General features: G+C 39.3%; 3 protein-coding genes and 1 non-coding gene across 5 annotated transcripts; 2 read left to right on the forward strand and 2 right to left on the reverse strand.

Annotated features, from left to right (window-relative positions):
- Positions 1–7,744: 7,744 nt before the first annotated feature.
- On the forward strand, positions 7,745–7,851 carry LOC147939538 (small nucleolar RNA R71). The gene has a single exon (XR_015564828.1). It is a non-coding gene; the product is annotated as a small nucleolar RNA R71 (small nucleolar RNA).
- A 5,177-nt stretch (positions 7,852–13,028) lies between these two features.
- On the reverse strand, positions 13,029–15,188 carry LOC104705253 (uncharacterized). 2 transcript variants are annotated; one of them, XM_010421219.2, is made up of 3 exons: positions 14,060–15,188; positions 13,598–13,859; positions 13,029–13,509 (listed from the first exon to the last, which is right to left on the reverse strand). In XM_010421219.2, exons 1-3 carry the CDS (start codon positions 14,902–14,904, stop codon positions 13,339–13,341), a joined length of 1,278 nt encoding a protein of 425 aa, XP_010419521.1. In that variant the 5' UTR covers positions 14,905–15,188; the 3' UTR covers positions 13,029–13,338. The 2 variants fall into 2 exon arrangements, with proteins under 2 accessions (XP_010419521.1, XP_087316698.1); XM_087460572.1 differs by having other exon boundaries at positions 13,598–13,839; positions 14,060–15,024.
- Positions 15,189–20,478: 5,290 nt separating this feature from the next.
- LOC104709058 (ethylene-responsive transcription factor 1-like) lies at positions 20,479–21,176 on the reverse strand. Its single transcript, XM_010425726.3, has one exon. The coding sequence runs from the start codon at positions 21,106–21,108 to the stop codon at positions 20,581–20,583; it is 528 nt and encodes a 175-aa protein (XP_010424028.2). The 5' UTR covers positions 21,109–21,176; the 3' UTR covers positions 20,479–20,580.
- Positions 21,177–22,511: 1,335 nt separating this feature from the next.
- LOC104705254 (cationic amino acid transporter 9, chloroplastic) lies at positions 22,512–25,553 on the forward strand. The gene is made up of 8 exons (XM_010421220.2): positions 22,512–23,025; positions 23,113–23,522; positions 23,611–23,787; positions 23,871–24,095; positions 24,215–24,391; positions 24,487–24,723; positions 25,041–25,136; positions 25,214–25,553. Exons 1-8 carry the CDS (start codon positions 22,788–22,790, stop codon positions 25,352–25,354), a joined length of 1,701 nt encoding a protein of 566 aa, XP_010419522.2. The 5' UTR covers positions 22,512–22,787; the 3' UTR covers positions 25,355–25,553.
- The last annotated feature ends 7 nt before the right edge of the window (positions 25,554–25,560 follow it).

A 25,560-nucleotide genomic window follows, 5' to 3' on the forward strand; every position in this document is an offset into this window, starting at 1 on the left:
CAAGCATTCGAGTACATGATCGGATGGGGTGATCGAGTTAGCAAGGAAGGTATGAACAACTCGAGAGGTTACTCGAAGCAGGTGATCGTGTACCTGTTCGGGTAAGAGATCGAGTAATTAAATAAAATGCACGCAATTAAAATACGAAAGCTTCTAAGAATGGGGTAATCGAATCCTAAGTGTTCCTGACCAATACGGATGTCTTACATGCCTCAAGCAAATATTCCCTAGACAATGAATCTTTAATATCTTGTTAAAACACTCTCGTGATAGAAACAATCAACCTTGATCACTCCCCTACCCAACTCTCGTTGGAGAAACATGACCAAGTAGGCAATAAGAAGCGATTCATTATTGTCAATAAACCCCTTACTCATCTAATCTTTTAGGCTAAGTGAGTAAACCTATAGCATTGGTTGATTCAAGCATTTCATCTACACCTCTCGGTGGTAAAACACCTTAGATCTAATCTCACCCTCTCGGTTTGTTGACAGCATTAAGAACACAAACCTAGAAGGGAATCTATAAAACATATTCAATCAAACTAAGACATCTTAACCGATCAAGAACACAAAATCATCTATCCCATCCCTATAAACTTTACTACACTACTCGGAAATCATTGCAAGAAACATAAAAGCATATATGAACAAAAATTGCATTGTATTAAAAGATAGAGTAGAGAATAAAGAGTAAAAAGTAGAGATCTAAAGAAATGACAAAAAGATATAAAATAAATCCTAACAAAAAGTGAAAAGTGCTTTGAGTCGCTCAGTTTTCTCACAGAAGCTCTCGCTCTCTGGTTTGAGGGTCTGCGGCGTGCTCGTTTGCAAGGAAGAAGAGGAGGGGTTTATATATGGAAACCCCTTTGACCTAGCTTCCCAGTCCTGCCCGAGGGTCTACTCGATGGGGTGCACGAAGATGAGGTCGAGTTATTCCTCGGGTAGATCTTCCGGTTGTTCTTCCTGCTTTCTGATCCTCCTCGATCGTGTTGGGGTTCGGACTGTTCTTCCAGCTCGATGGCTCCTTCGGGTACATGCTCGGATTTGTCCTTGTTTTTCCCCATTTTAGGCTCTTAAGCACCTGTTTTCATCCAAAGTATGCAAATGCAAGAATGCAACACCCTAAATGGCCTAAAAGTGAATTCCTACAGTTAATGACCTAAGAATGCTAAGTTAAGGGTATAAACAATGCAAAATATGGACAAAAAAGGATGCTAAAAACATGTAAATTAGAGAGTTATCAGACCCCCAAACTTAAATCTTGCTAGTCTTCTAGCAAGGAAGTAGGAGGGTGCGGTTTGAAAATGGGGACTCATAACCTTTATATGCTAAGCGAAGGATTCAAGCTATAGTCCTCAAAGATAGTTTAATGGTGCTAAGATCAATCAACATACTTACAAATATTTTTCTATGCTTATTACCATGCATCGATCTAGTTCAACCTCCAACTAAAAGTAAAGGACATCTCTTTCACATTCATTTAAGTGTTTGGCGAATTCTTGCAAATGGAAGGTGAATCAAGCTCAGTCGGTTTCAAGGGTAAGGCTTTTTGGTGAGGTGGTTTCAAACAAATTCGTTGGGTGATTTTCTCTCAAAAGTAGGAATGCTAGACAGTTGTAAAAACTATCTAAAATTGAGACCCACAACCTTGATTTTAACTCTTTTTTTTTGTAATCCCTAAGGTTTAAACTTTAAACATCTATCTCTCTTCTCTTTTTTTTTTCTTTTCTTTCTTTGCTAAATTCCTAATATGTATATATATTTTTTTTTCTTTCTCTAGGAGACTATAGCAATATCTTTTTTCTCTCTTTTTTTTTACTTAGAGGCTTAAAGCTACTCTATTCTAACCATAGGGACTTCTTTTCTTCTTCTCTTTTTATTCCTTAACCCAACCCAGATAAACATGTTAACCACCTATCTTTCAAAACTGAATCTATCAGCTAGTTCAAATTATAACTTAGCTAAATCAAGAGGCAGTACTTTGTCGTTCTTAATACTCTCAATGTTTCACAACCTATAGCATAATGAAAAAGGCCTCACTCAACAATTCACAACAAGGTTTGAAAGAAAGGTTTGGGTTCAAGGGTAGGAAAAACAAATCGGGTTAAATGAAAAGATTGGTAAAAATAGAGTGCTAACCCGAGTTTAGAGTTACCATGAGCAAGTATTCAAATTCCATAAGCAAGACAATTTAAGTTCAAATTAAGTCCAATAATATAGATATGTTCCAATGTTCAAACAAGTGGAGGAGGCATTCAAAAGACACAAGGTTCTAAACAAAGATTTTTCATTTTTTTCCAAAGATTGATCTAGCACCAATGAACTGTGATTAAGGGCTATAGCTTCAATCCTAAGGTTTGATTTTAAACAAGGTAGTTTTAATCATTGTCCCCTAAGATGCATATGCAACAATCCTATATGAAGCAAAATAGACTCAATCCTATTATGTAAATGCAACTACAGGAAGACTCTTTTTTTCTTTTTTGTTTTTTCAAATTTTTCAAAAAAATTTTGGGTTTTTCAATGCGCATAGATGCAGACTCAAATGAATAAAACTAGCATGAAAAATTTTGAAATAGGAAAATAAGAAAATAAAACACAATGTTATATACATTCTAGGACCTTCCTCCAAACTTAAATTACAGTCTCTGTGTAAATAAAAGCTGGAAAAAGAATCCAAGAATCACACAAAATAAAATAAAACTAAATGCAATTTATTTACAAAAGTTGGATGAATTTGGTACCTCATGGGTTGGTGAAAAAGGTGGTTGTAGCAGCCTCCATACTCGCCAACGTGTAGCCAGGGTCGTCGTCGTCGGCTTCAGCAGGTGCCGGTATTTGCTCGTCAGAGAGCTCGGTGATATGCACGGACAACTTGCTCGGACCAGCATCCGAGGGGTTGATCGTGGGGGGTATAGCATAGGTCATCGGGTAGGGCAAAAATACTGAAAGAGAGAAAATACTTAAAAACGTAAATCATATTTACAAACCTGCCGTTGGGATTTTCTCCCAAGTGAGCTTGTTTATAGTCTCTAAGTTTGACTTTCAATTCATCTCAGGCTAGCGCAGGATCGATGAGATGCAGAGATGACCCCACCTTTGTGCTCTCATTTTCCATGTATCTCTTCACCCTCTGCCCATTCACAGTAAACTTAGTCCTATCCTTCCCGAGCAAGGTTACCGCCCCATAGGGCAGAACTTCTTTAATTTTGAATGGTCCTGACCATCTTGACTTTAGCTTCCCAGGGAAAAGCCGAAGCTTTGAGTTGAACAAAAGGGCTTTGTCTCCAGCTTTCAAATCCTTGTGCCTGATCTTCTTGTCATGAAAGGCTTTGGTTCTTTCTTTGTAGATCCTCGAATTGTCATAAGCTTCCAACCGCAGCTCATTAGGTTCGTGGAGATCCATTGCTCTTTTTTCTTGTGCAGTTTTTATGTCCAAATTTAGCAGTTTGGTCGCCCACATTGCTTTATACTCTACCTCGACCGGAAGGTGACAATTTTGTCCATAAAGAAGCTGAAAAGGGGTCTGCCCAATCGGCGTTTTATAAGCGGTCCTGTAAGCCAATAATGCATCATCTAGCTGGCGATTGCTTCTACCCATTTCGAGACATAGTCGACTGCCACTAGGATATACATATTTCCATTCGAGGTTGGGTTAAAGGGTTCCATGAAATCTATTCCCCAAACGTCAAAAACTTTGACTTCTAAGATTGGTTGCTGAGGCATTTCGTTTCTTCTACCAATGTTACCCATTTTCTGGCACGAATCACATTTTGATATAAAACGTTGTGCGTCCTTGAACATGGTTGGCCACCAAAGACCAGCTTGAAGTATCTTTTGGACTGTTTTGAAAGTGGTGAAGTGTCCTCCATAGGCGGACCCATGACAGTGTTCTAGTACTCCTCGGACCTCTTCCTCTACTATACAACGTCTGAACAGGCCATTTATCCCTTTCTTGTAAAGATAAGGTTCATCCCAGTAATAATTGTTCACATCTCTGAAGAACTTCTTCTTTCTATGGGAATCATAGTCCTTAGGAATTTCCCCGCACACCATGTAGTTCACAAAATCTGAGTACCATGGTAGCTTAGCTGACTCGACTGCCATAAACTCGATCAACCTGGTTGATACGGGGATCGAGTGGGATATCGTGTGTCCGATCGTGTGGCTCATTTCTTCCAAGAAGGCGATGTGCATCAGTCTTTCTTTGGGCATTGAGTCGTCTACTGGGAGTGGATCTTCAATTCTCATTCTGGACAGATGGTCTGCTACCGCGTTTTCAATCCCTTTTTTATCCAGGATCTCTATGTCAAACTCTTGCAGAAGAAGGATCCATCTGAGGAGTCTAGGCTTGGTGTCCTTTTTTGAGTAAATGTATCTTAGGGCGGCATGATCCGTGTAGACAATCACTTTCGAACCGACTAAGTAACTTCTGAATTTCTCAAACGCAAAAACCACAGCAAGGAGCTCCTTTTCAGTTGTCGCATATCTCGTCTGGGCATCGTCCATGGTTCTGCTGGCGTAGTAGATCACATGGATCTTTTTTCTATTCTTTGACCCAGTACTGCCCCCACAGCATAATCTGACGCGTCACACATAATCTCGGAAGGATGGTCCTAGTCAGGTGCTTGAACTATTGGCCCGCTCACCAAAGTTTCCTTTATCTTGTTGAAGGCGTCTAAGCAGACTTTTTCGACAACAAACTCTGCTTCTCTGCAAAGGAGCCTCGTCAACGGTCGGGCGATCTTTGAGAAGTCATTAATGAATCGCCTGTAGAACCCGGCGTGACCTATAAAGCTTCTGACGTCTCGCACCAATTTAGGAGGTTGCAGCTGAACCATCACCTCAATCTTAGCCTTGTCGACCTCTATTCCCTTTTGTGAGATCTTGTGTCCTAAAACTATCCCCTTCTAGACCATAAAGAGGCACTTTTCCCAGTTTAACACTAGGTTGGTTTCCTCAAACCTTTTGAGCACCTTGCAGAGGTTTGACAGACAGGATGAGAAAGAAGCTCCATATACTGAAAAATCATCCATGAAAACCTCCACCATTTCTTCTATTAAATCCGAGAAGATGGATATCATGCATCTTTGGAAAGTCGCGGGAGCGTTGCATAGACCGAAAGGCATTCTCTTATAGGCAAAGGTACCATAAGGGCAAGTGAATGTTGTTTTCTCTTGGTCGGCAGGGTGTTTATGTATTTGGAAAAATCCATTATACCCATCAAGGAAGTAGTAGTATGGGTAGTTAGCGAGTCGTTCCAGCATCTGGTCGATGAAAGGCAGGGGAAAATTATTTTTCCTCGAAGCTGCATTAAGCTTCCTATAGTCAATACACATGCGATGACTTGTTATCGTCCTTGTGGAAATTAGCTCGTCTTTCTCGTTTTTGACGATGGTGATTCCTCCTTTCTTCGGAACGCAGTGCACTGGGGACACTCAAGTGCTATCGGAAATGGGGTAGATAACTCCAGCATCGAGCAACTTCAGAATTTCTTTTTTCGCCACTTCTTTCAGGTTCGGGTTTAGCCGACGCTAAGGTTCTACACTAGAATACGATTCATCCTCCAGGTTTATCCGGTGGGTGCAGAGATCAGGGGATATACCCTTGATGTCATCTAGAGTGTAACCTATTGATCTCCTATAGTTTTGTAATTGGGTGCAAAGCAATTTCAACTCTTTTTCAAGCAGGCTAGAATTCACAATAACTGGATAAGTTGAATTAGGTCCTAAGAAAGAGTATCTTAGCCCAGATGGAAGAGGTTTGAGTTCCACTTTAGGCGCCTTAGACTTGGAACAATCATCAGTGGTTTGGAGTTGCGGCTCGAGGTTGTGCTCGATCAACGTACTCGATTGGGCGATCATGTTAGCATCCGGGTTGGTGATCGGGTAGGCTGGTGTTGAGCAACTGCACGACATGATGCAGGAGGTGATTACTGACTTGTCCAATCTTCTGTTGTCGAGCATCATTCCCTCTCTTTCAGCCTCCCTCATGTCCTCACTTAGCACCGGTTCGATGACTTCTCGATAAGTATCAAGCAACTCCTTGTAGAGCTCCGTTTCTTGATGTACGAAGCCCTCCTTACTATCGTTTGTCAGCGCTGTTTGTAAGCAATCCCCGACTGCAATCTCCTCAAACGCCTCCTCATGCAGTTTTTCTAACTCCTCTATCCAGAAGGTTTGACCAGCTATTGTAGGTTTTTTCATAGTTTCCCGAATGTCAAACTGCATAGTGAGGTCTTCCCCGAGCTTCAGATTGATCTTCCCGTTCTTCACATCTATCATTGCCCATGCGGTGGCTAAGAATGGTCGTCCTAAGATAAGTGGATCCCTTGGCTCCACATACATTTCCAAAACCACGAAGTCGGTTGGTACGTCTACTGACCCTACCTTGACCGGCAAGTCTTCCAATACTCCGCTTGGCAACCTCGTAGTTTGATCTGCCAGAACTAGTTGAATGTCGGTGGGCTTGGATTTGTCGAATCCAAGGCGTTTGGCTACAGTGAGTGGCATTAGGCTGACTGATGCCCCCAAATCGCAAAGACATCTTTCGAACTTCAAAGGTCCAATCGAGCAAGGTAAAGTAAACGACCCCGGGTCGCTCAGTTTCTTAGGTGCAGCAGTCCTCTGGATTATGGCACCGCACTCATGATTGAGTATGACCATCCCTTGTACTTGTTTGATCCGCTCCATAACTGCGTCCTTCAGGAATTTCTGGTAAGGAGGTATCAGGGTGAAAGCATCCATTAGAGGCATGTGAAGTTCGATTTCTTGCATCTGTTTCTCGAACAACGCCTTGTACTTCTCCAGAAGCTCCTTGCGAAATCATCCAAAGAATGGCAAAGGTGGCTTGTAAGGTTGAGGGATGAATCTTCTTTCTTTCTGTTTCGCTCCTCCCGGTTTGTCTGTAAGAGGCGGAATTACCAAAGTGTCAACCCGATCATCTATCCGAGTAGTGTGGTCGGGTGCAGGGTCGGGTTGTTCTGGAGAGTGGTTTGGTGGTTCAGCAGGAGTGGCCGGTTCACGGAGATCCTCCCCATCTAAACCATTGATGTCCTTAATGATGTCCAGTGGTGCTGTTCTAGGTGGTAATTGTCGTCCACTCCGTAGGGCTATAGCGTGTGCAGACTCCGTAGGACTTTTTGAGGTGGAAGCCGAGTTATCTGTAAGCACCTGAATTCGAGATCCCAAGGCATCAAACTTGTTATGTAGTTGCTGGAAGTTGGCTGATAAACGGCAGGCGAGATCATGATCATGTCGTTCTTCTGTGTTGAGAGGACTGTATGCATCAGTGATAGCAAATCCAGCGATGAGGAATTAGATGGAGGTATCGGGCGGTGTATCTGATTACTGGGGATGTGGGTTCTGGGCCTTGTGGTGTTACCACTTTGATTATAGATGTAGTGCACATCCTCTATTTGAAAACCCTCCCCATCTTGTTGTAAAAACTGCTCTTCCTCTGATATTGCATGAACATACTGCTGCTGGCTGATTAGTTTATCAAGCTTGTCATTGAGGGCTTTCATGTCCCTCTTGTACCTGGTATCTTCCTCTCCTGTAGATCGCAAAATACAATCGTACTCCTCATTGTAATGCCCATCAGATTGAGTCAAGTTCTCCACTAGGTCCCAACCTTCATCAACATCCTTTTTGAGGAAGTTACCATTGGTTGCGGTGTCCAGCAACATCCGTATCTTGAGGACCACTCCTCTGTAAAGTGTACTTAGCAATGAAGCATTGTTGAAGCCATGATGAGGACATCTGGTAGTCTATCCCTTGAAACGTTCCCAAGCTTCACTGAACGTCTCATTGTTCTTCTGAACAAAGATGGAAATGTCATTTCGCAGCCTTGCGGTTCTGGAGTTGGAGAATAATTTGGCCGGAAACGCCTTCTTGCACGCTTCCCAGGTGCTGATGGACTTCTTGGGGAGTGATTTCTCCCAGATATGTGCTTTGTCGCCCAAAGAGAATGGGAAAAGCCGGAGTTTGAATCCATCCTCACTAACTCTATTTATCTGGGTGAGGCTACAGAGCCTATCAAATTCATCCAGATGATCCAATGGGTCCTCCATTGGCAATCCATGAAACTTGTTGCTTTGTATCATCTGGATGAGACTACTCTTGATCTCGAAATTGTTGTTCTAGACAGCAGGTGGCACAATTTCATTCCTTCGAGTGTGAGTAGATGGAGCATCCCCTGCTCCGATGTAGGTCCTTGCTTGAGGAGCTGGTGGACCGTTTTGATCGTTCATTGACTCCTTAATTGTTGGTGGTTGCGGTTGTTGAACTTGTTGTGGACTAAGTAACTATGGTCTGTCGATGTTGTCGATGAATGGACTCAAGTTTCGGCTACCTTTGGATCGTGTTTGCATGCACAAGTAGGTGACCGAGGGTGTACACGAGGGTCAACTTGATCCATGTGATCGAGTGACGGATCGGGTGGGTGCTTGGGTTGTACCTGAAATGCAAAACAAACGAACACGAAAGCAAACAAGTCAGATTCCAAACCAATATAGATAAGAGAACTTGATCTAGCAAGTGCTGAAATCCTAAACGTAGCAAAATAAAATTCAACCAAATGGCAACGACGCCAAATTGATAAGCGGATTTTCACCAAGGATATCAATTCCCTATGCAGTTATAGTACAAAGGGTTATCAATCCAAATGGTTGTTTATCAGAACAATGCAAGTCAAGCCAAGCAATAATGGGGTTTTGTCTAACAATCCTAAAATAATAAAAGAAAATAATATAAACAAAGAACCACACGACCTAAGCACTCGATGCAAGCATTCGAGTACAGGATCGGATGGGGTGATCGAGTTAGCAAGGAAGGTATGAATCAAAATTGATGAGGAAAAAGTCAAGGCAATTCGAGAATGGCCAAGTCCTAAGAATGTGAGCGAGCTGAGGAGTTCTCCTGCTTTAACAGGATTCTATCGACGGTTTGACAAGGATTTCAGCACAATTGTCGCTCTACTTACAGAATTCATCAAAAAGTACATTGGATTCAAATGGGAAGTTTCACAAGAAAACGCCTTCCGAGCCTTGTAAGAGAAACTTACTAATTCTCCTGTTTTAATGCTTCCTAATTTTATGAAAACTTTTGAGATTGAGTGTAACACCTCCGGGATACGTATTATTGTGTGTGCTCATAAAAAAAGAATCTTAAAATTTGGGAAGATTGCTTGCCGCATGTTGAATTTTCTTATAATCATTTGATGCATTTTGCGACTAAGTTTTCTCCTTTTGAAATTGTTTATGGGTTCAATCCCACATCTCCTTTGGTATTAATGCCTTAACCTTTGAGTGAGAGATCAAGTCTTGATGGCAAGAAGAAACCCGATTTGGTAAAACAGGTTCAAAAAAAGGCTAAGGAAAATCTTGAGGCCCAGACGAAGCTTTACGAGAAGTATGCGAACAAAGGGCGAAAATCCAAGGTAAGTACAAAGTGAATGGGAGTTTCAACGTTTCTGATCTTCTTCCTTATTTTGCTGATAATTCGGATTTAAGGTCAAATCCTTTTCAGGTGGGAGAGGATGATGAGATCATGGCAAGCTCAACCAAACAACACGAACCTGAGGAGAAGCTTGTAGCAGAGGAGCAGCTTGTACCGGAGGAAGCATCAGAGGAGCATCTTGTACCAGAGGAAGCATTGATCATTCCGGCGGGTCCTCTAGCAAGGTCAAGATCCAAGAGGTTTTACCAAGCCATCAATGGACTACTTAGAGAGCTGGACAAGAAGCAAGAAGACGTGGCTCAAACCACTTTGATGATGATCACAGCTCAAGGTGCTCAGTAAGACCCCGACCCTAAAATTATGTACCATCATGTACTTGTCCGTTACTAAACTTAACGCCTATTGATTTTTATTTCGTTCATTAAACAATATGCGTCAACGGTTAAGTTAAAACGGGTCAAATTAAACGTACACATGCATCCAAATTCCATATGAGGTTCTAGTACAACGAATGTCATGCAAATAAGCTATTACATCGTTTAAAAAGACTATAACGAAAGTAAAACTACCCAAAGCCACCATCCTCTTCCTTCCTTGCCTTCGTCACGCGAGCTGGTCAGCAACTTAAATCCAGATCCTCGGACCTTTCGTTTCCTGCGACCATAAAAGTAGTGGTCATCTCGTCTCACTAGGCTCAGTTCAATAATCCCAATCCAACATAGGTCTAATTTAATCAAGTCATGCATATCAAATAACCCATAGGATAGTTGTCCAAATCGTTTAGACCAACCGTCTATTTATTGCAATAAAAACATTAACCAAGACAAGCAAGCAATCAAGACTAAATAAACCATTGGTCAAGAGACCGACCAAAGAACTAGGCCACAGTCACGCACTCACCTTCGGATTTGACCCTAGGTGCTAACTCTCGGCTTCCTCTTGTTATATACGTACAATCCCCCGATTCGGTCCTGTTTCAAAACACGGACATATCGGCCATCGTTACCATCCAATGTTAAGACCGTAAAACTATCGACGGACTAAGGTTGGAGGATCACTTACCGATCTCTCCTTCGACTATGACTCTCAGATTTTCGACGGCTATTAGGAAAACTTGGTCTAAACTCAATGGATCTCTCTCTCTCTCTTTCTCTAGCGGCAGCTTAAGGATTTTTATGTGGTGCTCTCTCAAGAGCTTAGGGTTATCAATCTATTTATAGGGTCGACTAAAACACCTTGGGATTTCCCAAACGATAAGCCTTATCACACCCTCAGTTCCCTTCTTTTTCGTAACTATCATTATCCTACCTGGATTGCCTTTTCCGCGAGTTTCCATTTCTCGCGAGTTTCCATGAGTCAGTCTAAATCCTTCGCAAGAATTTCCGAGTCTCCAGGCCATCCATTGGCCCATGGTCATATCGGTCCATCCTTGTCCCATCGGTCCAATCTATCGTTCACCGATGTGACCATTTATCAGACAGTTCCCACTTCACTGTCATTTAAATTGTCACTTACACTAGACACTCTACTATCCCATTTTTATCCAGAAACTTACATGTCTGCATCATCAATCACTGTAAACTTGGAATTCGTTTCTTCAATTCAAACATATATTCACTTCATTCGTTTTGAACTCTCCATTTCCACATTCGGATAACCTTGGTCCAACTAGAACGATGTTCACTATGAACAGTGTCATCGTCCGCCGTGAACGTTTGGCTCTCGGTCTGTGACCCATACCGCGTACGTACCGCTATCTTACCGCGTACGTACCGCTATCGGACCGCGACTCGTACCGCGTACGTACTGCTAGGTTACCCAGAGTGGGTCGTTATAGTAACACTGGGTTCGGATTGTCGGGTTCTCGAAGCAAGACAGGACCCTGAGAGAGAAGCATGTGCCTCCCGAGGAGCTTTGGTCTGGTGTCTTAAGTGTCCTTGAGTAGGGTATCCATCCCGGATCTCATCGGAATTAAGACTCCAAACTCTAGCTGGGTTTGGACCTGCTCTTGCTGCGAGGTCGGATTGCTAGGGACGGATCTCTGGTTTGTTGATGGCGGTGAGAGGTCGTCGGGCGTTCCGAGATCGACGTGTGACACCACGCTAGTATGGTCGCGAGTGGTTTCCGATATGGTTGGGTTGGTTGCAGATGGATCCATTTCGTCTAGATCACTTTGATGTAATCGATTTTTGAGAATAGAAAGACCTAAGTCCCCACAGGCGGCACCAAATTGTAGATGCTAAAAACTACAATCTAATTTGCTAGTTGATTAGGAAAGATCAGGGGCAGACTTTCAGTAGAAATCGAAAAGAACAAAGAAAGAACGACGAAATGGAGTTATATTGATCATTTTTTGTGCTTGATTACATATATTTCCAGATACTGTCTCGAGGTATTTAAATCATAAAACTACGACAAGGATCCATGGATTTACTCTGACGATATTTCTCCATTCACCCGCGATCTCCCTGAAATTCCCTCAACCATTTGGCACAGAAGCCCACATAAGCCACTAACTAATGGGCTTTACGCACGGCCTTATATCGGCGAAACCCAACTCCAACAACGAATGACAATCTTTTCTATTTCCATATTTTGTTCCTACTATTAATGCAAAACAGCTGTTACAAAAATAATAATAATACTCACTAATTGGTCATTGTCATAATTTAATTAATAAATTAGAGGTTAAAACAATGAGTGAATTAATTTTTTTGTACTTATTTTAACCATTACATACCTAAAACTTTGACATAGTCTTTAACTCTTAAAGTCCATTAACCGAATAGTCTTTGATAGTTCTGGGCAGATTAACCAAACCGAATGAACCGAACCAAAACCAAACCGAAATTCGCTTCAGTTCGGGTTTAGTTAGATGCCAATAACTGAATGGGTAGTGTTTTAGTAACCTAACCGATATCCATTCGGTTACCCAAATATAACCGATTAAAACCAAACACATATTAAAACTTTTTTTTGGCGTTTGAACCGCAGAACTCTCGCCCTTAAAGAAGTGAGTACAACCACTACACTACCAATACATTTTAGCTAGTCAATGCATTTTGGATAAATAAGGGAATAACGTTTAAAGGTTAAAGAAACTAAAACCGGAATCGATATTATATAAATTTAGACCAAAATATTAAAATATTTTAAATATCCACATGATGTTAGATATATTTGTCAAAAAATTATCACATTTTTATTTAAATTTAACAATTTTAAAGAAAATTATATTATTGTGGGTATCTGGAACCGAATCAAAAAATAACCGAAATCGAACCGAACCCAAACTTAAAATAATAAATTAACCGAATGGATCCTAAATTCCTATATCCGAGATACCCAGAACCGAAAGGATATATCCAGAACCAAACCAAATATTCGAACGCCCAAGATATAACATAAAATTAAAATTGTAACTAATTAAAATGATATTCTCCTAATAAAGAATGTAAAATAAACTCACGGTCACGGCCTCAGCTGCTAGTACTACCTAAGAACGATAAAACCCGCAAGGCCTATGACTCAACGTCACCACTTCCTCAAGTCATGTTGTCGGATTATAAGGCATTTCAAATATACTTCATTCGAATTTGTTGTTTAATTACTGGATTTAGGGCACATATAAAACAACTCAGTTGTCTGTCAGAATCATGATTCACAATCCACGATCTCACGCTATATATAGCATATGTCTCTGCCACGCCTTGGAAAGGAAATCAATATATGAGTTGAGCCGTGAGCTTTACATCATATTCATCTCTTTTGAACGAACCAGCTAACCAGGGTTTTTTTGCATTGCTTTCCCAAACACGGTCTCTTGAGTAATATGCTTGTCAACTTTCCTTCGCCTGTGTACTACTAGTAGAATTGGTTCACACAACAGGAATCGGAAAATTGTCCATGTTTTTAGATTGTTTTTGGGCAGCTTTGAAGGCCGCCACTCTTGCAGCATTGGCAGCTGTATTGGCAGCTGCAACCGCTCTGTTAACTCTCTCATCAACCTTGTCTACGTCATAAGCCTTCTCGGCTGCTCTCCGTGCCTCCTGTGAATTTACAAATGTTTATGGCTTAATGCTACTTGTATACAAAGACTTGCTCTCTCTTATTATAAATTGGGAGGGACAGACAAACCTGGACTGCATTAAGCACTTTGGAATGGTTGACTGCAACAGGAGATATGGGGAAAGTTGTATTTTGTGTGCTTGGAATGTCGAGGATCCCATTTTGCCAATGGCCCGACTGTGTTTCTCCATTTCTGAATGTATACATCCCCAGCCCTTGCCGCCTACCTTCATGCCAAGCTCCTTCATACCGGTGACCATTTGCAAACCCATAGACCCCGAATCCATGCATCTTGTCAGCAAAGTATTCTCCTGCGTATACGTCACCGTTCCTAGTTAAAAACAAACAAGATAGAATCTATCAGAAATACCTCTAACTAATTGTCAGGAAATCATAGACCTGGAGATTGTACAACTCAAAGGGAATCAGCCAGCCAGCTAGGTTTTAATAATCACAGTTGGCAGACCCAAACAATATAAGATACAAATTACATGACAGATTTGGTTTTGGTTGACGAAATGAACAAGTTACCTGAAGTGGTAATGACCAAGACCATGCTTGACGCCCCACTTGAACTCCCCAACATAGCGACTTGCGTCTTCGCAGGTGTGAACTCCGCAACCGTGACTCTGTCCGCTGGACCACTCGCCGGAGAACATGTCTCCAGTGTAGAATCGGTAAACCCCATAACCGTGGCGAAGGCCCTGACTATACTGGCCCATGTAACGGCTGCCTCTGGCCCAGGTCTCAACACCATAGCCATCGTACTTGCCATCAAGCCAGTCACCTTCATACCTGCCGCTCATGGAATAGTAATAGACGCCGGAGCCGGAGCACTTGCCCTTGTGGAACTCTCCCTCGTAAACGTCACCGTTGCTATAGAGCTGGACCCAGCACCCGGAGGAGCTTCCCCTCTTGTCAGATCTAGGGCGAGAGCCGATGGACCAGAAGACGGGCAAAGCAGTCGTCGTCCTCCTAGAAGGGGAGGGGAAGGAGCGTGCGAGGAACAAGCGGATCGAAGGGAGCCGAGGGAGGGCGAGATTGAGGGAGAAAAGAAGTGCGGCGGAGAAACCAAAGGCAGAGAGGAAATCGACAAGGAAGGAGCGAGTGGGATGGGAGAGGAGGAAGTATGAGAGAGGGAGGAGAAAGAGAAACAGAGGGATGCGCCGGAGAGAGCGCGGCAGAGAAAATGAAGGGGGAGGACGAGGAGGAGGAGCGAAGCGACGCCTGTAAGGGGCGGCCGGGATAGATGGATCACGGTGGTGGTGGTGAGACACGATCTGTGGGAAGAAAAGAAGAGGGGGAGAAGGATTGTAATCGGAAGAGACGCCGCTGCTTTCTTTTCCGATCTGAACTTCCGATTTCTTCTGATGCATCACATCAATGGAGATCGATGTCAGGGCCGAGGAAAGATGATGATGATGGCAAAGAGATAGTTCCCCAAGACGAAAACAAAAATTTGGAAAAGAGAAAAAAAAAACGTTTAGAATTTACCCTTTCCTCCTTCGCCCCCCCCCCCCAGTTTACTTACGTTTTCTTTTTTTTTTTTTTTTACTATTTTGTTTTTATTTTTTCTAAATCTAATACTCACACACACTATACTTGTATCATAACTCATTTTTTTAACCTTAAACTTTTATTTAGTAAAACATATTACAATATCAACAGGTTCATCAACAAAGACCTAATAAGCATAAGACCATTATTACACTGTTGGTTGCTTTCTCCCGGTTCTTTTAATAAAAATAAATAAAAAATATAAATAAGAGAGAGAAAGTAAAGAAGCGTTGGTGAAGTTACTAGGGGAAGAAACGATTCTCAGTATTTTTAATACATGTCAATCACTTATTAGTTATATATTAAAATATTAATTTTTTTTCTTTGAGAAATGGTGACACCTTCTCACCGCTAATGATGCTCTAAGAAACCAGATACTCTCATGCCACAAAAACTGAAAATAGAATTAAAAAAAGCAAAAACCAAACAACAATATAAGTCTTAAAAAAAATCGAAACCAGGTTGCAAGGAACTATACTGTGGAATGGATAACCAGTAAACATGAGCACTAGATAGTTTGAACAATTAATTGTAGTATTTGTACCATGAAGAGAATGTCGATCAAAGTACAAAGTGACTTTTTGGAGGGGAATTTTTTAAAAGTTAAATGAATAACTTCAAAAGAGTGTCCCATTGGCGAAAGATTTCCCCGCAATCCATGTAAGAATATTGAGAGAAGAAGAAACAGGGTAAGAGACCTTTCTCTCTTCTCTCTTTAAAGAAGACAATAACAAATTAACTGAAAACTTTTCTATGTCTGAAACTTGTTGTGTTCTTTTTTTACAACAACACACTTACATTACATACAAGTCTTACGGTCATAACCGTAGAAAGTGACCTCGTGAAATGTCAAAATTCCGTCCTATTAGCCTGTGTAATGTGAGTTATAAGGTGATCTCAAAAATTTTGAGCTTACGTCTCAAGAGGTTTTTGCTGGAACTTATATATGAGATCCAATCTGCCTTTGTAACAGGAAGATTAATCACAGATAATATCCTCATCACTCAAGAAAACTTCCACGCCCTCTGTTCTAACCAGGTCAACCATAAGAAATTCATGGCAATTAAGACGGGCATGAGTAAAGCTTATGATAGGGTGGAATGGAATTTCCTAAGACCTTTGATGGAAAAAATGGGATTTGATCAAAAATGGGTGGGTTGGATAATGCAATGCATTACTTCTGTCTCCTACCACATTTTGATCAATGGGGAGCCCAAGGGACGGATTAGGCCAACACGTGGGATTCGTCAAGGGGACCCGATCTCCCCGTATCTATTTATACTTTGTACAGAGGCCCTAATCGCTCAGATTAGGAATGCCAAAAGAGAGGGGAAGATTCAGGGTTTACATATCTCAAACGCAAGCTCACGAGTTTTCCACTTACTTTCTGAAGACGATAGTTTATTCTTTTGTAAAGCTGATCCTCAGCAATGCAAGGAAATTATCGATATAATCCGCTTTTATGGCGAGGCGTCCGGGCAAGAAATCAACTTCTCTAAATCTTCCATCATTCGCTTTTTCGAATTTTTCTAAATCAACTTCTCTAAATCTGCAGACGATAGTTTATTCTTTTGTTCTTTCTTTCGCTTTTTCGAATTTTTTTTTTGCTATGTCATATGTACGTCTAACTTTTTCTTCTCAATCGTTATTTCTATCCTCATTTGAAACGATTCTATATAATATCAAAATGTTTGGCACCCAAAAAAATAAAGAAATCAACTTGACTCTTTAAAATTTCTAATAAACTTGTCTTACAAGTCCACGTACAATCATAGCGGTTTTTTCTTCTTCGTGGCGATTGTTCCCACAACATCTCTCTGGTCACAAATTTCTGTTTCTTCTCTTTCTGGCCGGCGCTGGTTTTTCTCCAGCATCGGTTGGCCTCCATCTTTCCCTTTTACTTATGTTCTCTAGGTTTAGGCAAAATCTACAGCAATTTCTCATTAATATTTGCGTTTGTTCTCATGATGATGAATTTGAAAAGTCAGATTCTGCTATTGTTAATCCTTCTTACAGTCTGAGTTCTATCCTCACTTACGTTAAGGGTGGCTCCAGGTTTGTGTGATGTAAGTTTTGTCTCATATTGTCAATGTTGGAGTTCTAGTCTTCTTCAAATTCACGTCGGTTCGGTGTCGATTCAATGGAATCGTAATATTTTCCTTTGTAAATGGTTTATTTCCGGTAGTTTTTATCATCGATGTCATCTCCGGTTCTCAACCAAAGAAAATTCTTCTAAACAAAAATTTAGCGATGTCAATATACTAACTTTTTTGTTTAAAGGAAGTGACTCTTGCCATATTCTACTCTTCTTAAGACCACAGTCCGATAACGGTGATGATCTCGTTGTCCCTCTGTCAGGAACTTCAAGTCTTATGGCAAAGGAATCAATGGTCACAAACCGGTGAAGTGTAAAGGCGTTTCAAAAAGCATAGTTCAGAACCATCTCAAACAACAAATCAAATTTTTGTTTAATTAAAGTAATGCGAAAAACATTTAGGAGTCTCATCTATAAGATGTTAGCTTTTTATGAGTATATGAAGATGTTAGCTTTTTATGAGTATATGAAGAAGAGACTTAACATATTCATTATGTTGCCTGTAAGGCTTCTTTTTGGAAAGCAAGATCACTTCTACTTCTTTATCAAAGTTGTATTCAATTTCCTTTATTTTTTTTAAATGGTTGTATGAATCATGTAATTGATATAATTATGATATAATATAATTGATTTGCCGTTTAAAAAAAAAACTTGTCTTATAAATTAATGGTAACTTTCTTGGATCATTTATATCAAATGGACATCATTAAAAAAAAATATATATATATATATAATTATATATCAAGAAATTGATGGGTTTTTCCTTTTAGGAAGTTAATGTTGCTGATTCTTTGTTTAATTTAATTCATCGTTGTGTAAGGAAGTTAATATATAAAATTAGTATTTCAAATTTTATTTTTCTACTAATTTAGTCTTTTTGTGTACTAATTTATATATATACCCTACATAATTTTGTGTTAACCCAACTCCCAAACCAATATTTGAGACCATTCGACTGACAATTTTCTTGCTATTAGATGACTTTCATAATCTGATAAAGAAGCATCTATGACCGAAATACATAAAAAAAACAGAACACGTATTAAAAAAGAAATAGAATAACATTAACAGAGGTTTTATATATGTTGCTACAAAACTATATGCATTTGTTACATTAAGGAAACATAGCCGTCTGTATAAATCCAGCATTAATCAAAGTTCTATGATTAGTGGTTCATTTTACTCATGCTACAAAAAGCTTAATTCCTAAAGGATCGAAAATCACTCCATTGCTGAGTTATCTTCCTGAAAGAAAGCTTAGATAACTGAACTGTGAAATTATTTGGAATAATCTGAAAAAGCCGTCTCTGCAGGGAGTGGAGTTTATGCCACACGCAAGGATACAAGAATAAGGATATGCAACAAAGTAAAGGAGTTTTAATGTTTATCCTCAATATGTATGTTGGTTAAATTTTCTCTTTTTGTGATACTCCTATTATTAATACATCTATATCTTATCTTTGGTTGATGAGAGATTTGTTTTTTCTCTTAGCCATGAAGCAACTAAAATATGAGAATATTAGACTGTTAGTACTCAATCTCAGAATTTTCCTTTTCCAATGTAGTAAGACATGTGAGACAACATGTGGTCCACACTTTCTTTTTGGGTTTTTATTGTTGCTCAAATAGACATACGGATTAGCAGAACATCAGCGGCATAGACCGATCTAAACTATATTAGTTGGTGAGTGACTGTAAACTTTGAAATCTATTATTATACATCAAAAATAAATATGATGAACGTATTAGATTTGTCAAAATAAAATAGGTAAAGTGACATTCCCTTCTTGTGGATATAAATCGAATGGAACAATATAATACAGTAATTAGCATGGGTATCTACGTGTGCAGTCATATAAACGTAACACAATGAGAGAGAGTTGTATACAGAATCTTCTAATTATATCAAGGTTTCAATGTCATTTTGTTCATCCACAAAGACCGTTATATGAAAGTGAAGAATCATCAAAGTGAATAGAACGATGTCATTAGCGCCTGTTAAGGATATACCTTCTCAACAAATGAAAGGACGTCACCTAAAAAACCACCTATAGCAAGATAAACTGTATTCCATGAGGGAAAGATAATGAGAGAATTGTGCGACGGCAAAATGTACATTCAAACGATGGTAGCAAAGTGTAACGTCACAAACACACAAAAACAAAAAAACAAAATAAAAGGGGAATATCATTAGAAAGTAGAAACGCTTACAACATCGGAATATTGATTATGATTTGTGAATCAGTAATCTATGGAAAGAGAAATCGCGATCAAAGTGAAGGGGAAAAGAAACTCAATCTAGCCATCTACTCTGATCCCAATCTTCGACCTTCCTTCGACAAGTGGCATTTAATATTTTCTCGATACAGTAAATAAACCAAGAGAGAAACAGCCTCGTATGTATTTCGATTGATAATTATCAACAACAAAGAACAACAAAGACAATTTCTAATAGCAAATTAAGAAAGGATACCAATATATAGCACCATATGGTTGAAGACGTAAGCAAATTATGAAAACCAGACACAGCTATTCCAAAATAAATTAAAAAGAAATATCGGGACTGGAAGTATATTTTTTGTTAAGAAAATTATTAGCATATCAAATCATAAGCCAAAGTTTAGAATTCTATAAATATATAAACCAATGGATGCGAAAAGGCAAAAATCGCATAGGTTGGCATCCTAGAGATGGGAGAAGATTTAAAACGACGCAACTGTTTAGAAGAAAGAGGAGTGAGTAAGTGACTAATCTCAACCATCCGATTGATTTGTTTTATCATCTGAACCGTTGATCCCAATAAGAAGAACCAAACTTTTCGTTAATCTGTAATCTATATATGAGAACCAAACGGATGAGGGAACAAAACCAATTTTTCAGAATGGACACTAACAAGTTCATAAAAATACTTTGATATAGAGATTGATGCAAGTTAATTTAAAAACACTTCAATAAACAATTCTTTGATTTTATTTTTTACTTTTAAAAATACTCTAAAAACAATAAATTCGAAACTTGTTTTTGTAGTTCATAAAAGTTTATATATAATAAACAAAGAGGTGTAAAATATAAGGATGTAAAAGATAGATGTGCAAAACAAAAAGATGCAAAAAATTAATAGGTGCGATTCTTTAAAGATAGGGGTACGACGAAGAGATGCAAAACTTAAAAGTTGCGATTTTTGAAATATGAGGGTACGACTAAGAGACACGATTATTTGAAGGAAAATGACTTGCAACTATTGAGATCATTAATAAGTTTTAACCGTTAGATGGAATAATAGAACTAATCTCAGCCGTTGGATTAAAGAGGTGTGCTATTATATGTAGATATAGGGAGCAGAATCAGATTTATAATAAACGGTCCAACATATGGACCAAAAAGAATGAAAACAAATAAATTATGAAAGGTGTTTTTGTAATACAGACCGCTCTAAATCTAATCCTAGGGAAGGAACAAGTGTAGCTGTTAGGTTAATTATGTTGCGCCGTTTAGCTGCCTGGGAAATGGGCTCCAACGAACGCTGGCGTTTGTGACCGGCGTGAGTGACCCTCACGGGCTCAGCCTGGTCAATGCCGATAAGGTGAGGAAAGTTAAGCTTAGCCTTGGAGCCCCGCATCTTGAAAGCTGCCCGGTCATATGCCACCGCGGCCTCCTCGGACGTCTCGTAGGTCCCCAACCACATTCTGGCTCCGTTCTTGTTCGGATCTCTAATCTCGGCGGCGTATTTCCCCCATGGTCTTCTCCTCACTCCTTTGTAATTTGCGCCTCTCCGTGGCGGCTCAGAAGAAGAAGAAGATGATGATGATGAATCTTCTTCGGCTGGAGATCTGGAAGCTGTGAGAACAAAATCGTCCTCCTCCAGCAGTTGACGGCGAATCCAGTCCAGAACTGCAGAGCCGTTATCCCGTGTGAGCTCTGCTTCCATTTTGTTTTTGTTTCTTCCTTCTTCAATACTCTTTGAACTGTGGTCTGATCTTTTCTTCTTTATAGGGAGAAGATCTATATATATAAAGGGGAAATGAATGAATATCACAGGCCTCTTCATTTTTAAAAAAAATTATAATATCACGTTTTACTCAATGTTCTTCTCTCTATTTTATTATTAAAAAGTAAAAACAGACAAAGGAATCTTGAACCAATCCGTTTTCGTTCTTCTAACTCGTTTTCACGCACGCAGCACGAAAGAGCTTATTACTAGTATTATATTCTGCTAGTTTTATAATATACTAGGTACTAACCCGCACTATGTACGGATAAATCAATTTAAATAAAATATTATAAGTAAAATTATTATTTATGATTTAAAATTTGTTTATGTAAAACAAAATATGTAAGTGAATTTTTTTTGTTTATTCAAATTTGCGTTTATTTTATGTAAAAATATGATTTATCCATGAAATATTTGAACTTGGAAAAGAATTTTAAGATAATATAGAAAGTTTTGATGTGTTTTTGTGTTTCTACTAATCAATTTAATTTAAACTAATCCTAAGTTTAAAAAATGTTACGAGAAAAATTTATAAAAATAGTAAATAAATGAATAATTTTTTTATTGTTAGTTAAATGTAATTTACTTCTAATAATTAAATATGTTATAAAATTGATGATTATATACATTTCTAGATTTTAATTGTTGATTAAATCTTTCATTTTTAAAAACATATAGAAAAGAACATTGTCTTATATATGTCAGTGACATATTTATGTAAATAATAATGAGATGGAAGATCATTTATTAAGAAAAGCGCTATAGAAAAGCGCTCACATAGCGCTGACACATCAGCTTTTTAGTGAGAGTGATTCTCTATTAATATATAGGGGATTTGCATTTATTTTCTGTAAAATACGTTTTACCCGTGAAATATTTGAACTTTGAAAATAATTTTAAGGTAGTGTAGAGAGTTTTGATGTGTTTTTGTGTTTCTACAAATAATTTTAATTTAAACTAATCCTAAGTTTAAAAAATGCAATGAGAAAATTTTATAAAAGTAATAAATAAATGAATAATTTTTTTTATTGTTTGTGAAATGTAATTTACTTCTAATAGTTAAATATATTATAAAATTGATAATTAAATATATTTTTAGATTATAATTGTTGATTAAATTTTTTATTTTAAAAAATTTATCGAAAAGAACATTGTCTTGTGTATATTAATGATATATTTACGTAAATAAATAATAAGATGTAATATCATTTATTAAGAAAATCACAGGAATTATATGAGCGTGACACGTGTTTCACTATATAGGAGATTATTCCCTAGATAAGGGTGAGTTGCTTTTAAAATACAAATATTGAAACACGTGTGTTATGTACTCCATCATTGTCTTTTAGGTGTCTTGTGTACAATAATTAATTTATCTCGATTCTAATCATGTCAAACACCTGTGTTACACTGACATTACGTAGCATAGAGGGTTATTTTATTTGGTCTTGATTGGGCCTAATGTTTGGCCCGATAGTTATACGTTTGGATTCTGATTACACCGGGTTGTTGAATAGATCCGGATCCGGGTGATTTCACCGTCTCGATCTAATCAGTCCTTTCCTTTTGTACCCAACCCAAACCTTCAACTATCATCGTTTCAAGTTGAGTTCCCCATGGGAGGCCACGAAGGTTTCAGCAACCACCTCTCCTCCGCCACATGGTTCTCTCATTTCTGTGCTTCAGCTCGCCGATTTAAATTATTGGCTCCTCCGTCATCTCAGACTGCCACCTCCGCCGACTCTCTGGTCCGTCGCCTCGGCCTTTTCGACCTCATACTGTTGGGCGTCGGCGCTTCCATCGGCGCCGGTGTCTTCGTCGTTACCGGAACCGTTTCTCGCGATGCTGGACCTGGTCAGCTTTCACGAATTATATTTTTATCATCATTGAATCGCCTAGTGCTTACTTACAACTTCCGATTGATTGATTACTGTTGCGTAGGAGTCACGATCAGCTTCTTGCTAGCTGGAGCATCGTGTGTGTTGAACGCTCTCTGTTATGCTGAACTTGCATCTCGTTTCCCTGCTGTTGTTGGTGGAGCTTACATGTACTCGTATTCAGCTTTCAATGAGATCACAGCTTTTCTTGTTTTCGTACAACTCATGCTTGATTATCATATCGGCGCCGCTAGTATCTCTCGTAGTTTGGCAAGCTATGCAGTTGCTCTCCTTGAGCTTTTTCCAGCTTTCAAGGGCTCTATCCCTCTCTGGATGGGTAGCGGCGAGGAGCTCTTCGGAGGGGTTCTCTCTTTAAATATCTTGGCTCCCGTTTTACTTGCTCTCTTGACCCTTGTTTTATGCCAGGGTGTGCGAGAATCTTCCGCTGTCAACTCCGTTATGACTGCTACCAAGGTGAGCTTCTTTCCTTCTTTAAACTATTCTTACTTATACCTTAGATTATGGAAAATCTTCTTGCTTGACAGTATTGGTTCTTCTGTAGGTCGTCATTGTTCTCGTTGTGATTTGTGCCGGTGCTTTTGAAATAGATGTAGCAAATTGGTCCCCTTTCGCGCCTAATGGTTTTAAAGCAGTTCTGACTGGTGCTACCGTAGTGTTCTTCTCATATGTTGGATTTGACGCAGTTGCTAATTCTGCTGAAGAATCAAAGAACCCTCAGGTCTGCTCATAAATTTGTTGAAAGTATTTTTACGCTGCTATCATCTACACAGTTTTTCTTATATCTGTTTAATTCCTGTTCAGCGTGATCTGCCAATCGGAATTATGGGGAGCCTTCTGGTTTGTATCTCGCTGTATATTGGCGTATGTTTAGTGCTCACCGGGATGGTCCCTTTTAGCCTCCTCAGTGAAGATGCTCCTTTAGCTGAAGCCTTTTCATCAAAGGGTATGAAGTTCGTCTCAGTCTTAATCAGTATTGGTGCTGTTGCTGGACTCACGACTACTCTGCTTGTTGGTCTTTATGTTCAGGTGAAAATATATATATATTTATATATGTTCTTGGGATTTCTTTTGTAATTATGTCACTTGTTTCTCATGATGAGAACCAAGGTAACCCTAAGTAAGCATCTATTACTTCGGATAAACAGTCCAGGTTATATCTGGGACTTGGAAGGGATGGCCTATTGCCTTCAATCTTTTCCAGAATACACCCAACTCTTCATACACCTCTTCATTCTCAAATCTGGTGCGGCATTGTAGCTGCCGTTTTAGGTGGCATATTTAATGTATATAGTCTTTCCCATATTCTGTCCGTTGGTACATTGGTACGTCATGGTCTTAATTTTCTATCTCCCTTCGTTTTCTATTTGATACTTATACTTTCCAGTTTAAAATTATTTTCGGTGCTCCATTGTTTCAGACTGGGTATTCAGTTGTTGCGGCTTGTGTTGTGGCGTTGAGACTGAATGATAAAAAAGAAAGAGAGTCGTCCAATAGATGGACATCTAGTTGGCAGGAAGGTGTCATTTGCCTTGTTATAATTGCATGCAGTGGTTTTAGTGCTGGCATACTATACCGTTTCAGTGCTTCAGTTATATTTATTCTCCTCTCCGTTGCTATGGCAGTTGTTGCTTCAGCAGTTCTTCATTTTCGCAAAGTAAGTAGCCTTAAGCATAAGCTAACACTCTGCTTAGTTGAATAGCGCCAAAAAAAGGAGTTTTACTAGTGTTAAAATGCTAGATACAAAGTCGTTTAGTGGAATAGAGGCCAACAGTAGCATGTTCTGGCACTTAGAACTCCACAGTGATACTCTAAAAGTCTGTGACTGTTGTCTGTTGAAGTAACTTTGCATTCTTGGTTTAGAGGAGAGATTTGTTAACATCGGTTAGAAATTACACGAGGAGATATTTGGCAAATGCCATCCTATCTATCAGTGCTTCATGTTATGTTGACCCCTCAGCTTTTCGCTTTCAGGCTTATGCTCAGTCTCTGGGTTCTGGGTTTACCTGTCCTGGTGTACCCATTGTGCCATGCGTATGCATTTTCTTCAATATCTTCTTATTTGCTCAGGTACACGCTTAGAACTAACTTTAATACTAATTCAACATACCATATGATCTAAATTTGATATCTCCGCTACGTTGCAGTTGCATTATGAAGCATGGATAAGATTTGTTGTTGTCAATGTGCTTGCAACTGCTGTTTATGCCTTGTATGGGCAGTACCACGCAGATACAAGCACTGTGGTTTATCAGAGGGCACCTGAAACTGAAAGCGAATCTTGTTAATGCTACACTATTATAGCTGTGTTACTTAAACAGTGCAAGCCATTTGTTGAGTGTAGATAGCAAGTTTCTGTGTTGCGTGAGAGACCTACAAATTCTGTTAGTGTAAGGGATTGAATGGTATGTGAGAAATTTAGATATTATTATTGTAATTTGTAAATAAAACTTGAATATATAAGTATGCTCCTGCATTTCAACTGAAGCCTTGA

This window comes from Camelina sativa, chromosome 8 (genome assembly GCF_030686135.1).
Source record: "Camelina sativa cultivar CO46 ecotype springtype chromosome 8, ASM3068613v1".
In the NCBI taxonomy this organism is placed as follows: Eukaryota; Viridiplantae; Streptophyta; class Magnoliopsida; order Brassicales; family Brassicaceae; genus Camelina; species Camelina sativa.

Coding starts and splice junctions, on each gene's coding strand:
- LOC104709058 (XM_010425726.3), bottom strand. CDS start 21,108: ATGGAAGCAGAGCTCACACGGGATAACGGCTCTGCAGTTCTGGACTGG.
- LOC104705253 (XM_010421219.2), bottom strand. CDS start 14,904: ATGCATCAGAAGAAATCGGAAGTTCAGATCGGAAAAGAAAGCAGCGGC. Junction 13,860..14,059: donor CTTGGTCATTACCACTTCAG/GTAACTTGTTCA, acceptor GTTTTTAACTAG/GAACGGTGACGTATACGCAG. Junction 13,510..13,597: donor AAGTGCTTAATGCAGTCCAG/GTTTGTCTGTCC, acceptor GTAAATTCACAG/GAGGCACGGAGAGCAGCCGA.
- LOC104705254 (XM_010421220.2), top strand. CDS start 22,788: ATGGGAGGCCACGAAGGTTTCAGCAACCACCTCTCCTCCGCCACATGG. Junction 24,392..24,486: donor TTCTGTCCGTTGGTACATTG/GTACGTCATGGT, acceptor CCATTGTTTCAG/ACTGGGTATTCAGTTGTTGC. Junction 25,137..25,213: donor ATATCTTCTTATTTGCTCAG/GTACACGCTTAG, acceptor GCTACGTTGCAG/TTGCATTATGAAGCATGGAT.